This window comes from Rhinolophus sinicus, linkage group LG03 (assembly GCF_036562045.2).
Source record: "Rhinolophus sinicus isolate RSC01 linkage group LG03, ASM3656204v1, whole genome shotgun sequence".
In the NCBI taxonomy this organism is placed as follows: Eukaryota; Metazoa; Chordata; class Mammalia; order Chiroptera; family Rhinolophidae; genus Rhinolophus; species Rhinolophus sinicus.
The window spans coordinates 174,288,919-174,305,674 of record NC_133753.1 but is presented as its reverse complement, the minus strand read 5'-3'; the positions used below and the strand labels follow the sequence as shown (position 1 = coordinate 174,305,674).

Here is a 16,756-nt window from a genome sequence, read left to right as displayed (position 1 = left end):
TCAATGAGTCATATAACCTTAGAACAATATTTCCGTATATTCATGTTCGCTTTCACTCACGATTCAGAGCATCCCTCCTATTCTAGCATCCTGAAATTAGTTTTTAAAAATCTAGCCCACAAAGGAAGTAATAACAACAAATAGTTGTTCAGCAGCTTTATAAATATCATGTCATTAACTACAGCAAACATTAGCACTTTACAAATGAAAAGTCACTCTAAGCCAGTTAAGTAGTAACTCAGAATACAGTATGTTAAGCCATAATAAAAAGCTAGTCCACACAATTTTGAATAAGGAACAATTTTAAGACAATGCTAGAGCTCCATATAATTTAGCTGCAAATGAGACTGACAGGCAAGAACTGCCATTTAAAGTCAAGAAAAGAAAGAGCATTTTAGACTGAGATAATTAGGATGGGCTTTAAAATAAGGGGTAGAATTTGACCTTGGGCTTGAATGTAGGTTCAATTTGGACAGGTTAAAAAAGAAGGCATCTGAGATGAATACACACACACACACACACACACACACACACACACACACACACACATACTTATTATGTAAAATAAACTGTAGTGGTTAGGAGCAGACTGTGGAACCAAACTGCCTAGGTCTGAGTCCTGACTCCCCCACTTAATGTCTTCCTGGGGCACTGCATCTTCATTTGTAAAATGGGGATGATGCTAGTAGTGCCTCCCTCAGCGGCCTGTTGTGAGGATGCAAAGACTTAACATACAGGGAGCTTTTATGACAGTGTCAGGAATACCAGAAGCATTAAGATCTGTGTAAACAGCAAATATGACTGTTACTATTTTAGAAATATAATACTTCCTTGTCAAAAAGGAAAAATGAGACAGTAACTAAGACATACAGAATAATCCCATTTGTTATCTTTACTACCTTATCTATGTAATTAAGCAAATAAATTGTACAATCATGAGATGGTCTTTTTAATTCTTAAATTTATAACGAAACATATTTCAAATCCATTACAGAAGAAAAGAGAAAAAGGATAAAAGGGGGAATTACCATGTACCAGCTGTCAAAACTTTTCATTATTATTTCTCATTATCCTTTAGATTAAGAACTAAAGGCAGATCATAAGAAAACCATTCACAAACAGGATTTTAAAAAATAAGAGAAGAAAAAGTATGTACTACTAAATATAAGAATGTTATTGCAGATTAAAATAAATCCGAACTTATAGATTTATACAAAATTTCTCAACAATTACTATGATTAAATGTTTCAAAACATTTATTTTTATACTTGGAATATTAGACAAAAAATAATAGACTAAATTACATGTACACTTTTATTTCATTTATGTAAAAACATGCATATAAAACCGGCTAATACACAAAGATAATGTTTACTGTGTTCAAATGGTAGAATCATGAATTATTTCTCCCTTCATTTCCAAAACTTCTTATAATGGTTATACATTATTTTAATCATTAAGTGATTTTGAGTCAAAGTGTATAGTTTTTAACGAACCCTGAAAGGATATCTGATCTACTTAATAATCCAAAGGTTCATTGATGTCTCCTTAAAAATCTTTTTACAGAGTACTCAGTTTCTTTAAAATCATAGGAAAAAAAATCTGTTTTATTCAGACTTACTAATTTTATGACTTCCACATTCTCTTTACGTAGAATTTTAATTTCCCAAATGACATTTGAGTGGTGTAGAAAAACAGAACCCTTATCATTCCACGTTAGGTGTAATGTAGAAGTTGGGAAATCAGCAGACAAATTCAAGATCTCTGGAGTGTCAGGGATGAAGGCTTAAAAAAAGGAAACCAAAGATAAAACTCAGTTAAGTAATGATTTTACATATTGTAATTCAATTAATCAACTAATTTTAAACTCCCTTCTGGTTCGAAAAATAGTCAAGAATTAAAAGCAAACTCTTGAACCTATTAATGAAGAAAGAGAACAAATATATTATTTGTATAAGCAGCTCCGATGATTCATCAGCCACATTTGAGAAAATTATTTATCAGTTGGTTGTTTCAAATCCGTAATATCTGTTCTAATACAAATGGAAACTGGGTTCCCACCACACTCTGGTGTCATCTGCTCTGGGACCGACAAGTAGGCAACCTCAGAGAGAAGTGAAAAAGGCCTTTTGTATGGCTGTAGGTTGGGCCTAAGCAAACGACAGAATATGGAAAGCTTGCTTTGGTAACGCTTTCTATCTGTTTTCTCTGAGCCTTCCAACTCGTCTCCCACTGTCAGAGCTGTGGGAATTCCCTACGTGAGGATGCCATGGGCTGTTCCTGGTTAAGGTTATCACTAAATAGGAGCAAGACCATAGTAACGACCAAGGCTCTAGGGGAGGAAGCCAATGGGTTACTGTGCAGATCTAGAAGTACTTAGCAGGATCTAGAAGTCCAGAAAGGCTATGTCAGCAGTGGTACACAGGGGACTGAGAAAGAGGTAAGGTGATCAAGTAGGAGACCCCTGGAGAAGGACTGGCTAGAGCAATAAGGCTTGGATCATGATACCACATGTGGATAAGAAAGGACAAAATCTCATGGACATTTCAAAGAAATGAAGGATTAGTACAATGAGAAAGGCAAACATTTAAGATCTCCTCACATTTCTAGCCCAGAAGGCAGCAAAAAAAGGCAAAAGGAATGAGGAACGACTGTGAAGAGATGCAGGAGACTGGCTGTGGATAACTAAGTGTCAGGGGAACAAGAGGTGATCAATGGAGGGGTCTGCAGACAGCTGAGTAAGAACCGTGGACACAGATTCAAGAGGAACTCACTGAGTGTAGCTGAAGATATGAATGTGAACACACAGACATAAAATGGCCAAAGCTTGTTTGGGGTCAATGGATAGACAGTAATACCTTCAAGGAACCAGAGCGAGTATGGTGAGAAGGAATGACACGGAAGCAGAAGGAAGCCATAGAAAATCCAGGATGACTGAGACCAAAAGAAATGGGTTGTCATGTAGACCAAGTAAAATAGAACTCATAGAGGAAGACAGAAACGACCACTGACACTGGTGAGGGGACAATCAATATTTGAGAAAGAAGCCTGGGAGGGCAGTGGGCTCTGAAGCTGCATTACAAAAGGTAAAGAGAAAAATCCTGCTCAAGGATATGGGCCTGTCACAGGGAGAAACTGGTAAACTAAAAAAAAAAAGGTTGCAGAAAAAAGTAGGCCATCCTTCAAAATCTTCAAGTCTCCCTACTTAAAAGGGATGAGTTAAGTTACTTAATTTATTTTTTTTTTAATTTTATTGGAGAATATTGGGGGACAGTGTGTTTCTTCAGGCCCCATCAGCTCTGAGTCGTTGTCCTTCAATCTAGTTGTGGAGGGTGCAGCTCAGCTCCAAGTCTAGTCTCCATTTTAAATCTTTAGTTGCTGGGGGCTCAGCCCCCATCCCATTGCGGGAATTGAACCAGCAACCTTGTTGACAGCTCGTGCTCTAACCAACTGAGCCATCCGGCCACCCCTCTGACCGCTCAGCGGCAGCTCACTGTCTTCAATCTAGTTGTGGAGGGCGCAGCTCACTGAACCATGTGGGAATCGAACCGGCAACCCTGTTGTTCAGAGCTCGTGCTCTAACCAACTGAGCCATCCGGTCGCCCTTCTGACAGCTCAGCGGCAGCTCACTGTCTTCAATCTAGTTGTGGAGGGCGCAGCTCACTGGACCATGTGGGAATCAAACCGGCAACCCTGTTGTTCGGAGCTCATGCTCTAACCAACTGAGCCATCCGGCCGCACCATTGAGAATTTTTTAGATCATTGGAAAACACACAAGATATGAGCCTGTTCCGTTCTATAAAACGTAGGCTTTCTGTACGAAGGCCAGAGAAACTTGGGACTCTGTCTTTTGCATGTTCCCTCTTCAAATGACAGTAAGATGAGGAAGATGAGTTCAAAGAAATCCAGAGAAGCACACTCTCAGGGCTCAGATCTATCTATCCTAGTGCTTCCCCACGAAGCTCAAGGGGCAATTAAATAAAGTCATGGCAAGCACACACTGCAGGAGTTTACAGGAGTAGGGCAGCTGACTGTGCTAAACAACAAAAATGGCAGAGCAGACCAACATAAATTAGTCCTGGACCTTAAAAGTAAGTACTTGATAAATTTAACTAAAATCTGCTGATCACAGGGCTCTACACTGGATTTATGTGGAATGTTGAGGGCTGTACAGGAAATAGTACATTTAAAGTCTAAACTACACAGCAAAGTCAACAGTTACACAGCTATATAAGGACCGTAGAGGATGCTTCACAGTATTAAGTGGGACGCTGCTTTTAAAAAAGGAGCAAACATGGAGAAAGAAGTTGATTTAGTGCCAGGAGAGGGAAAGTTCAAGGTGCCAGTGTGAACACACAGAGCAGAGGCTTCCAAGAACGTGGTTCTCTCAAATGTTTCAAGATATCAAGATACAGTAACCTAAAAATGAAACATGGGAGTATTTTACTAAGGCAACACTCCTCTATTAAATGCTTTCCTCCCTGAAAAGCCCATATAATTTACATTTTATCTAAACAGCAGTAGGCTGCTCTTCAAAACACAAGTCATAACCAATATTTCAAACTAAAGCCAGTAATTACAAATAAAAGGATTAAACACACACGCACACCTGTTTTACTCCTTTCTTTACAGTCTACATGGGAAGTCCTCCTAAATTCCCATGAACTATCATCTGCATTTCTCTCCAGCTAAAATACAGACACGTGAGGACCATTTTAACTTGCCTTCTAGAAACTAGGAACATTCCAGCTAGGAAAGAAATTTCATCAGTCTTATTTATTTTTTAAAGCTAGTACATCTTTACCCATTACCGTCATGTTGTTTTTGCCTTAGAACATTAGAAAATGGGAGCTGTCCCAGCTCATTTACAGGATCGACAGAATTTATTCTGCCTCAGACAGATCCAAATTTTCAGGTTAGTTTTAGAAACTTAGACATTAAAATTCTTAGAAAGACTTATTTTTATGTCTGCCCTTGTCAATTAGAAGCGTATTACATGTGCGTGTGTATCTTGTTTGCTTTATACGTACACTTTTGAAAGCATCTTAAGATGTTAGAGAAAACTTAATTTCTCATACTTTTATTTAGCAGCAAATTGCCCAAAATAGAAAACCCCAGATTCTCTAATGCACAGCTACTTATCATTTCAAAGCTTCTCTTGCATAGTAGGTGCTCAAAGATTTGCTGATACATCCACCTCTCTATATTCATCTAATTTGCTTTTCAATTTTCTTATCAGTGTTATCTTAGCAGTCATAGTAATATCTTAGTATTGGGATACTGTTAACCTAATATTCAAATCACAATCAGGCCATTATTAAAAATGTTATCAACGAATCACATGATATGCAAAAACAATTAACTATTAATGTTAATCACGTAAGTCACCGAAGGTCTGTCTTGATTTGCCTTTCTAATTTTTTCTAGCACTGTCATCTTAAAGTACCTTTCCAGACAGAACCTTCTGAATACTTACTGAAAAATCAGACAAAACAAACAGGCTCTCTGACAGACTCCTAGGGAACTTTATTTAAAATGTGAATAAAATTAAGTTAAACTCCTCATGCCTTACTACAAAATAATTCCATGTGAATGAAAGATTTAAATCAAGCATGGAAACAAAACAATAAACTCATAAAGAAAAACAGCAAGAGATTCTATTTATATAAAGTGAAAATCTGTGGTATAAAAAAATACCACAAAGTTTAAATTTGGAAAAATATTTGCAGCAATTATGACAGAATTAATAACCATAATACAGAGAGAGCTCTTGTGAACTGATGAGGAAAAAGATAAATTTCAACATGAAAACATTTACAAAGGGTACAAAAAGCTCAGAAAAGAATAAAAATGACTGGTATTTTTCTTTTAAAAAGTAATCATAGAAATGCAAAAGCAGCAGCATAATAATTTTGGGGCCATCAGATTGAAATGGCAAAACTGAGATGACAATACCCAGTTCTGGAAAGATGTGGAAGAACAGTCACCCTCTAATACGATGTTTGTAGGAATGCAAAGAGATTCAAAATTTTTGGAGAACAATTGGCAATGGATACCAAAAGTCATAAAAGAGGAATGCCTTTAATGCAGCATTCCCAGTTCTAGAAAGTTAGCCCAAGGAAATTATCACACAAATTCAGAAACATATATGTGCAAAAGATGTTCATTAAAGCAGTAGTTATACTACTGAAAAATTGGAAAGAAAAACCTCGATGTTAATAATCACTTGAAGTCATTATGGTACCTCCATTCAATGGAATACTATGCAGCTGGTAAAAATAATACAGATTTATTTAGATAACAACTGGAAAATCTATGTCTTCTGTGAAGCAGGTTATAAAATAATATGAACCTTACTGCTTATATGTATATGAATAGAAAATGTATTTCATGGTTCACAGTATTCTCTGTGGGTACTGGGATCATGGCTGGTCTGGATAAAACAATCTCACATGGACCTTACATACAACCTTAGAAAGAAAACAAGAAAACAACAAACATGCTCTTCTCTCTTTACCTTGAAAGACGACCCTAAGTAGCATTACGCAGACAACACTTTGGCCAGAAGATAGGACAGATTCTAAGTTTCTGGAGAGCATGCTTTGTTATTATCCTTTCAAAATCTATGCTGTCTCAGACAAAGACCACTGCAAACATGCATCCTGCCCGTAAAATTGGACAGATCACCACGTTAATTCTATTTTCTTTCCCTGGCTTCAAAGTAAGCCATACTCATAAGACTTATTATAATATCATTATGATGCCATTACATAACAGTTGTCAGGAGCCAACAAACATGCTTACCCCACCATTAAGAGAGTCTCATTGCATAGCAAAATCTCCATCTCTGTCAGCCTGGGGTTATTTCATGCTTCCACTCAGCTTGCAGCATAGGTACTACGGCATTCAATCAGTACATTTGTAAAAGATGCCTGCTGTGTGCAAGGCACTGGGCTAGGTGCTAGGTGTAGAATCAAAGTCCTGCCCACATGGGACTTGTTTTCTTGGGAAGGCGACACACAGTAAGCACCTAATGACATAATAAATTACTAATGGAATTGTGAGAAACGTCACAAAGGAGAAATACAGACTGCCTAAGGGGAAAGGTAAGACAGCAATGGGGTCTCCTCTGGGAGGGGTTGGTCAAAGTCTACTTCCTAGAGCAAGGGGCAGCTGAGAAATTCTAAAGGTATGCAGGAAACGAGGTAAAGCAACTAAAAAAAAGTGTTCAACTTTGAGAAGGATCTTGAATGTTGTGACATCTATTCTGATTGCCTAGAGGACAAGTGTGTTTCCTCTTGATGGTGGTTATGTTCCACAACCCACACTATGGCTGCTGGGTAAGTGAATGTATTAGCATAACAACTGAAATTCAAAAGAACAGTCAATTTCTGCCAATTACAAAACACAACACTAACAAAAGCACTGTTCTGAGTTATTTTCGAATACTTACAAACATTTTTTTCATTTAGTATGAATTTACTTATAGAGCTTCCAAAATCATGTAGAGGGTTTATTGTTATTTCATGATCACCAGGTAAAAGCGTTGGGATTTTAGTATTTGTTTTCCCCAATTTATAGCAAGAATGGGACCTGCAATATAAGAAATCAAATTTTAATCAGCAGATAAAATTAACAGTATAATTTTCATTAAAAGTTGATTAACACAAAATGCACTGGAAAATACTTTATGCTCTTTTATATACAAAAACATGACAGGTTACACTGCATTTTAAGAACGAAAAAAAGAGAGGTTAACGGTAAGTACATCAATGTGGGTGTAGGAAAAATAACCAGATTGTACTAGAAGGTTGAGTAAACTGAAAGCTGACTAGATGATTTTTTCAAGAAATTTCGGATTTTAGCATGCTCTTCAAATGGTCACCCCACTTCCCTTTGCAGCCTTACCCCCTACCTCCCTGAACACCCCATACGTCAAGATCAGATGTACACTAAGGTGGTGCTCAACGACACAGGTCACAGAAAGCAAACTGGCTCCTTGTCACCTCTAAAATCATGCCTTCAATTTGTCTGCTCTGTCTTGGCTCACGGTTCATTGAACAGAACTTTCTCGTCAGTTCTGCTTTTAAAATGTGTCTAGTTCCCCATCCATTATCTCTCAGACAAAAGTGTTTTTTTCCTCTGTGGTTCTATGGCTCTTTGTATCTTTATAGAACACACTTACATTCTTTTTACTGTTATTCATATACATTTCTAAGTTCTTGAAACACTTTAATTCACGCACAGGGACTTTTGGTGGCTCCCTCTCCTTGCCCCCGCCCCAGCAGCTAGCCCGGGCCTCTTCACACTGTTTACCACTTAGGACTGAGGGCTTGAAAGTCAATTCATAGGAGCGAGGCTTCTTTTGGTGCCAGTAACACAAAGCCACCTGAATTCTCTAAACTGTGCCATCTCATATGTTCATGCCATTATACCCAATATTCTTTCAGCCTGGAATGTCCTTCTGTCCTTTTCTGCTGAGAACGCTGAGCATTCCTGCTCCACAAGCACACTTCCTCCGAGAACCCTCTGGGCCGCTGGACTCCTTAGCCAAAGCCCCCTGGCCCTTCACATATAGTTCTGTCAGCTCTCGACAGAAGCTTCTTAGGATCTGTTCACTGTGCACTCGTGGGAAGCCGGAACTAACTTCCCCTCTGTGCGGCCTGTGGCTCCTTAGTACTACGTATTGAATTTTTCAGGTTCTTCCCTTCTGGACTCACAGTAGGATTGCACTTCCCTGCTCCTCTGAAGCAAAGCATGGTGATGTGACTTTATTTGCAGAGAAACTGGAGTGAAAGTCACACCTATCACTTCAGGAAGGAAGCTCTAAAAGCCAGCACAGGCTGTGCTCCCTCCTTCCCCTCCCTCCTTCCCTGGCCACACTGCCTGAGCGCTGGAGGGTGAGGGCCCCTCGGTTCGAGGCCCTAAGGAAGAGACAGGGGCCAGAGATGTCAGCTGACCCAAGAACACACAAAACACAAGCAGGAAATCATCCTTTATTTTCACAGCAGAAAATAAGATGTGCGAGTTGTTTCTGCAACACACCTGAACTCATCCAGGCTGATAAATTACCCCGAAATAATCCAGTGCCCTGCTGGGATCAGGGGAAAGCGAGAGGAATCACTCTGGCTTGCAGGCAGCCCAAAGGCCTCAAGTCCAGGCTCCGGAGCTTCTAGCCCACTCCAACATTACCTGAGAGGGTCAGGTGGTGTGACAGAACCTGCCACTTGCCTCCTCACATCCACTTCCCCCCTTTCCTTAATAGCATTAACCCACTGTTTATCTGGGCACACTGCCATTCAGCTAGAGGGCATGCCCCGGCCTCTGTGCAACTAGGTTTACCCACCTAAGTTCTGCCAATGAGATGGAAGCAGAGGTGTGTGGGACTTCTTAGAAGTCTCCTTAAAGAAAAAAAACACCTTCTTTTCCTTCCTGCTTTCTGGAATGTAGACATGATAGCCTCTCCTCAAGCATCGTCTTGAACCATGAGATCACATGCTAAAGATGGCAGAGTAGCATGATACAGAGGAACCTGGGTCTCTCCCAGCCATACACACCACGTCAGCCTTGAACTGCCTACTCCAGACCATGTACGTGAGAGTAAATGCCGACCTGTTAAGCCACTATTACCGACATCCCCTGTTAGGCATAGTTAAAACATCAGCCTAACTTATACAGGTAGATGATGGTTTGGGATAGACCAGTGAACCTTCCACAGCAGATGAGAACCCACAGCACAGGAGAAGTGTGCTCCCTACTCGTAAGAGAAACACAGGTTTGGCCAGGAGAAAGGTTTGTTTACATCTTGATTAATGTAAGATTCACAATTTTTAGGAAATAGAGAATTAAGACTTGAAATTTCATTTACAAATTTACACAACAAAATCTTATGCTCTAACATTTTGGGGTTGTACCTGTAAAGTAATCAATGTGTTTCTATTACCTGTTGTGAATGCAAACTTCATAAACAGAACCACGGCCCGCTCCAGAGGGTGCTTTCCAAGAACAGTCCCACACTTGTAAATTGTTAGTTATACACTTCAAGTCATGAGGAGCCCCTGGAGAAGGAGAAACCACACACACACACACACACACACACACACACACACACACCATGCTTAATAATTTAACTACATTGCAAAATGTCAATAAGTTAAACAGTTTTCGATCGTAAGCACAAGCATATATGTCTGCAAAGGGTCCATGTTCTCTGTGCTGAGCTGAACCTGCTGTCACAGGAGGTGACTGGTTTTATATTTCTTTCTGTAGCTCTGGCTTAAAAAAGCTCGAGAGTAACCTGATGAAAGTGGGCCAACCACTAAACCACTTAGAGGTTAGGCTTCTATCAAAAATTCCACTTCCAGGCAACTAAGCTAAGTAGAGGGAGTGCCTGTGTAGATTCAGCGATGAGACCACGAGAGGGCCTGGGATAACTTTAATCTCCATAGCCCTATTTGCCAAAAAAAAAAAAAAAAAAAAAAAGTAGCTCTAGGTAAAAATAATGTCTTTCCCATGCCCACAAACACAGCTTCTAAACACTCCCAGGCCCTACTGCTTTACCGCTCGCTACCAGAATACCACCTACATAGAAATCCCACTAACAACCTTTAGGTTTTTATGAAGCATATTAAATTTATACAGTAATGAACTCACACAGGACTCAAAAATATACATTTCATGTGGGTGTCAACAACTGAAAAGTAACAAATAATTCAGAAGATTACAATCCTAATAGTACCGATATCTGTAAAATAACATTATGTCACGGAATACGTAAGCACTACACAATGAAAAACATGTCACTCTAAACGGGAAATGAAAAGAAAGAAAAATGGAGGGTACAAGAAGGAGGGAAAGAAGGAGGACAAAAGGAAAAAAGAAGGAAGAGAGGGAGGGAAGGGAAAAACGTAATTATAGTGTATAAAAGGTATTCTATCTCAGATCCTCTATATAAGTGTCTATGAAAAAAGTTTTTTCTTTAATTTTTATGTACAGTTGGCATGATATTCATGATAGCAATAAATTATTATAAAGCTATTTATATAAGATAGAAAACAAAAACATTACAAGCGTTCCCATTAGAAACCATCAGTAATCGTAATCAACTTATTCCATGGTGATCTCGGGGAAAAGAGAAGAGCAGTTTAATTACGGAAATAATATAACAACTGAACCCAGGGCAGAAGGATGATAATAGTCTTTCTAGAAATAAGCCAGGTTAACCTCTACACAAACATTCTTAAAGTATTTAAATAAGATGAAAATAAATGTTATTAAAGAAAGATACTTGATTTCATTGTACATGACATTTTAAGGGCCCTTTTAAAAGAAACCAAAAGAACATAGAAAAAAGAAGACAAAGAAATGGATTTTAACCACTGAAAACCTAAAGGTTTCAATAAAAGCACAAGATGGCAATGTAATCGGTTCATTCTCCATGACTCTGATGCACTTACCCCTTTTCTGGCTATTTACTTGATTCATTAAGCATAGAAGAATAAATGCTGATAAGAGCCACCGGGAATTTGAAGTTATCCTCATTCTTTTACTGTCCACCATCCAGGATGGTTGTCTCAAACATAAGGAAATGTCCACCATCCGTGCAATGTCTTCAGTCCTAGATGAGAAGTTCAAATGGTATTCAGATTGCTGCAAACATGGGCCTTACGCTGTGCACACGAACGCTGAAAGTGGATCCTGACAACTACTGAAACATACTGTACATTACTAACTTTGGGGATACTGGACTCAAGCTGACTTGGCTTTAGGAGACATTTAAAATCAGACACAGCTGTTGCTTCAGGGATCTATTATAGGGTCAATTTTCAAGTGATAGGATTCAAGTTCAAGATTATAACTGAATACATGTTTATCAACTCCCCACGCAAATGTTACTAAGGTAAAGAAAAATGGTGCATAAAACTGAAGTTTTGACAATTTTAAGTGATATGTAGAATGACATTTTAAATTTTAATTAGGATATATTAATTTTTATAGTCACTTATTTATGACAATATCGGTTTTCTTTTCCATTTACACTGTGACATAAAGTTTCTATTTCATATACATTTGAATAGTTTAAAGAGCAAAAACTGGAGTAAATAATAATACAGGGTGTTTGTAGATGTGACAAAAATATTGATAATAACACACAAATGACTAAAGTTTAACATCACAACAAATGTAACAGGACAGGGACGTTGCGAGAAGAGATTGCAAGACGGAGCTCTTGCAAACTGAACGCCTGTAAAGGAGCAGCGCCTGGGTCTGGTGGGTGGCAGGGAGGGGTGGGGACAGTGGCAGGTACTGCTCAGCCGAGAGCTCCTGGGTACTTGCCAGCAAACGCTGAGTGCCAGGCCTTCCCTCATACAGGCACAGAAGGCACAACACTGAACTAGACAAAACCCCTGCCCTCAATGTGGCTTAGGCTCTGGCACACAGAGACACATATACAAACAAGTAAGAAATTTCAGATCCTGGTACGCACTTGAAAAACTAGAGTAAGTCAACGTATGTGAGAACGTGTGAGTGAAGTCTGCTGCCTGAGCTGACATCTGACTGATGACAAGACTGGCATGATACGATCAGAGGAAAGAGGAGCGAATACACAGACCCTAAGACAAGAACAAGCTTCCCAGGACGGGAGGCGGGTGACAAGTCGGAGACGTGGGCTGGGCAGGCCACAGAGGGCCTCATGGCCATCGAAAGGAAACGGAGTTTACTGAGGTTGAGATGAGAAACCACCATAGTGTTTTAATCAGGGAAGATCACGATCCGATTTACACTTTAGGAAGATTTCTCCAGCTGCCACTTGGAAGACAGATTCTAGGGGAGGAGAGCAGAGGCAGGGAAACCACAGTCCAAATGAAAATGTCAGCGCCAAGGACAGGGGTTCTAAGAGTGTAGATGGCACGAGGCGGTCAGAATCAGGCTGTTCCAGAGGTGGGGTCTCACCGATCGGTGCATTCCAGGCAGGGCAGCACGGGGGTTAAAATCACAGATGGGGTCTGAACCCCAGCTTTGCCACCTACCGGGCGATCTTGACCTCTGCGTGCCTCGGTTTCTTATCTGTAAAGTAGGGATAACTGTATTTTCCTCATAAGTTTGTTGTGAAGATTATATGAGTAAATATATGTAAAGCACTTGGAGTAATGCCGAGCACACAGTAAGTGCTATAAGTGTATTCTGTGTATTGTGTGAGGTATAGGGGAGACCTCATAAGAACAAAGATGGCTACTAGATTTGGTGGAAATAGAATGATGGAGGAAGGGCGGTGCCATTTAAATTCTCTAGGGGTACATGAAGGAGAAGGCAGTGACTTATTGGGGCTGAAACTAAAGGATTCAAAGCCAACATTGATATGCTCCTGCTCCCCACTCCACACAGAATGTAAGAGAACAGGTGAGGAAATCAGAGCAGCTAGCAAAGACAGAAGTGCCAAACAGGAAAGCTTTCCACATCTGACACTGAGGGAGTCTTCAGAGTAAAGATGTCCCTGTCCCCTGTTGTTGAACAAAGGCCACCAGGCAACAAGTCCCTCCAATGTTCTCCTTGTCAGGCCTAATGTTGTCTCATTCCTATACTGGAACAGACAACCAAGGATCACAAAGCCTACAACGTTAAAGAGAAATTCAGGCTAAATTAGATAACCAAAAGGAAAATAAAAATTATTCCCAGAGAAAATAGGGATAATGTGGAAAACAGGAAAACTAAAAACAAAAACAAACAAAAAAACAACAGATGACAGATAACCACCTCTAAATAGTATTCTCTGAGCAAACATGGCACAGCCATAGAAACAAGAAAAGGATGCAATGAAAAAGGAATAATCAGAAATGAAAATAGCTCTTCTAAGTTAAATACATTGCCTAATATTAAAATTTCTAAAACGACAGATAAAAGCATTGAGCAATCTAAGAAAAAAGAAGACAAAAATAGAAAACATGAGAGAGGAAATATGAGAAACAGACTTGATAAAGGAAAGGAAATCCAACATCTAAATAACCGAAGCCTAATAAGAGAATTAAAAAACATTCTTCTTAGAGAAAGGAAATGGCAATATCTCTTCTTGATTATGGCTGAGTACTGTCAAAAAACGAGGAAATGAATGCCAAATAGCTTAAATAAATATAACCAAAGCATGCACAAGGCACGAGCACACATTTTAAGTGTTCAATTATTTTCTGGATGAACAACTTCCTAGTCAATTCCATTATCATCAAGCTTACTCATTAGAATGAAAATGCATTCGTGGAATGTCTAAAATGCCAGTTGCTAATGTTATAGAATTACATAGCGTGTGCAGGAATAACTCAACAAAGCAGACAAAAGTGGTCACAAACCATATTCACGGACTGGCTAAATGTTATCTTGAAATGAGACAGACCCTCACTACAAAGTCACAGTTATTCCAGAAAAGAGAAGTGTGTCCCCGAAGTGGCAAGAGGGGGCCGGAGGCAGCCAAGGACGAGCTCTGGGCCAGGTGGACTCAGACTCTCATCCTGGCTCCATTTACTGGGTGGTGTGACTGAAGGCAAATCACTTAATCCTTCCCTGCTTTGGCCGCCAGCCCTGCAGCACAGAGCCCGGCGCCTTTCAGGGTCCCCATGAGAAACTTCCCAAAGTTAAGCTGCAAGAGTCCGCTCCTGTTGGCAGGCGGCAAGCAGGCAGACGGAGGAGCACCAGGTCAGGGCCACCCCTCAGGAGGCCGGCGAGCCCAGGGCAGGTGCTCGGGAACAGAAGAACCACAGGCAGCGTCACCAAGGCCTGCTTAACGGAAAACAGGCAGGATGATAAGGAAGACTTGGTTTTGCCGTCACATTTACATAGAAAACTTTGAGTAACTCATTTAGGTGATATAATATGATGCTTGTAATAGATCTGGGCTTTGTACCAAGCAAAACTTTCAGATGGACTTATTTGTGGCCAGGACAGGGACAGAGCCTGCCAAGGTACGTGTACTTCTAGGGGAAATCAGGCACAGGTGGAACTTGTCTCTGCTCCTTTCTGATAGCAGCATTATCAGAACTTGCTTTTTCCCCCCACCAAGGCTTTATTCTTAAAGGAGAACACATTTTTATAGAATTTCAGGAGCTAATTTTCAAAAATAGGATAGCTGTCTCTTGAGGCAGCAGCAGAGCGCCCGTGCGAATGCCTGGAGGGGCGGAGCACGTAAACTCCCCAGGCAGGTGCAAGGCACAGTTCGCCCATTCTCTAGGGGCTATTACTAGAGGATGTAATTCACCCCCCAAAATGAGGTAGAAAACAAATAAATGAGTAAAACGGTCCACGAAACTTGAGTTTGAACGCAGGGAAGCACTGTGTACCCACCCCACACCCCCCTGCCCCAATCTCATTCCAGGTCCCATTAAAATCAATACTTCTCCAAGCTGCGGGAGCCCTCCATGAGTTTATTTGCACGTTTTTCCTTGTGCCTGGAATTTCCTCTGTACTCCTTTCTGCCACTGCCCTTGAGTCACCTGGGAAGCTCTGGTAGGAGGTGGAAGAGCTCAGCATCACCTCTGCAATATCTTCTGGGATTCCCCCAAAGGTTAGCTGCTCCTTTTTCTGCTCCCAGGACACTTTCATTACATCCCTGTTACAGGGGTTGCACAAACTATGACCCATGAGCCAAATTCGATCCACCTCTACGTTTGTAAATAGTTTTACTAGAACACAGTCATACCCACTGTTTATGTATTGCCCATGGCTGCTTTCCCACTACAGTGTTAGGGCTGAGTAACTTCCAGAGGCTGCATGGCCTACAAAGCCTAAAATATTTACTCCCTGGCCCCTTATGTTAACTTTGCTGGCCGCTGCCCGAATGCATCACTTCCCAATTTTGTAATTCTTCCCAGAGGCCGTAAGCTCCTTAGGAGGCGTGCACTGCTAGCCACAGTGTCCAGCACGTGCCTGGCATGGAGCAGACACTCGAAACTCGCAGCCGGCTGAGGGATGAATGCATAGCAAGAAAAATGAATGTATGTCCACGAAGCACGCGTTGATTTTCAGGCTTCATGCTAACTAACCCCAGTACTGCCAACACCGGGAACGTAAGTCAGGGCTGCGGTTCCCAAACCATGCACAGAGGTGCCCCAAGCCACAGAAGCAAACCAACTGGGTATTATAGTGTGTATTAAATTTTCAAAGGAAAGAAAATGACATCTGTTCAACACTGTCAGGACCTTTAGCTCAAGGTAGTTCAGGTTCAATGCTAGGTCACGCTACATGCCTTTCAATGACGTCATGTCTTTGTGACAGGGGAAGGAGAGGGTCACTGGTTGCTGTGATGAAACACAAGTACCACCCAAAACTCAATGTAGAAATGGAAACGAGTGTGGCATGCCCACTCAATCTCCAAGGTTTGAGAAGTTACACAGTACCCAACAGGTTCACACGTGGGGCTTTTTCAGAATGAAATAAAAATGTTATTTTTAAGTTGATATGCATTATTTTTCAAACTGCTGTTAAAGTGTCAGGTCATAAATACTCCTTAGGTTGTTTGCACCTAACTACTTCATAAAAAGAACTGTGAGGTATTTCTTTTGACCTGGGGGCACCTGGGTAAAAACATTAATGAAACACTACGGGCACTGCCAACCAGGAAGTTTGGCAATCTAAGTCAGAGGACAGCTCGACTGCTTACAGTTTCCATTACCATATTTTAATTTGCATTCTGCATGCAGGAAAATAATTTAAAACTGAAATTTAAGTTTTGCTATGTTTTTAAGAATATACCTTTGTGGATTATGCAGGA

The 16,756-nt window shown here is 40.5% G+C and overlaps 1 protein-coding gene across 3 annotated transcripts in view; it reads right to left on the bottom strand.

The window, feature by feature from the left end:
• Positions 1-16,756, bottom strand: part of LIFR (LIF receptor subunit alpha) — a 68,917-nt gene that overhangs the window by 37,927 nt on the left and 14,234 nt on the right. For all 3 annotated transcript variants that reach the window (XM_074328983.1, XM_074328981.1, XM_074328982.1), the window contains 4 exons: positions 11,457-11,617; positions 9,944-10,058; positions 7,454-7,593; positions 1,622-1,785 (listed from right to left, as the gene is read on the bottom strand). In XM_074328983.1, the coding sequence (XP_074185084.1) occupies positions 1,622-1,785; positions 7,454-7,593; positions 9,944-10,058; positions 11,457-11,617 (580 nt within the window). The remainder of the gene's footprint in view (positions 1-1,621; positions 1,786-7,453; positions 7,594-9,943; positions 10,059-11,456; positions 11,618-16,756) is intronic.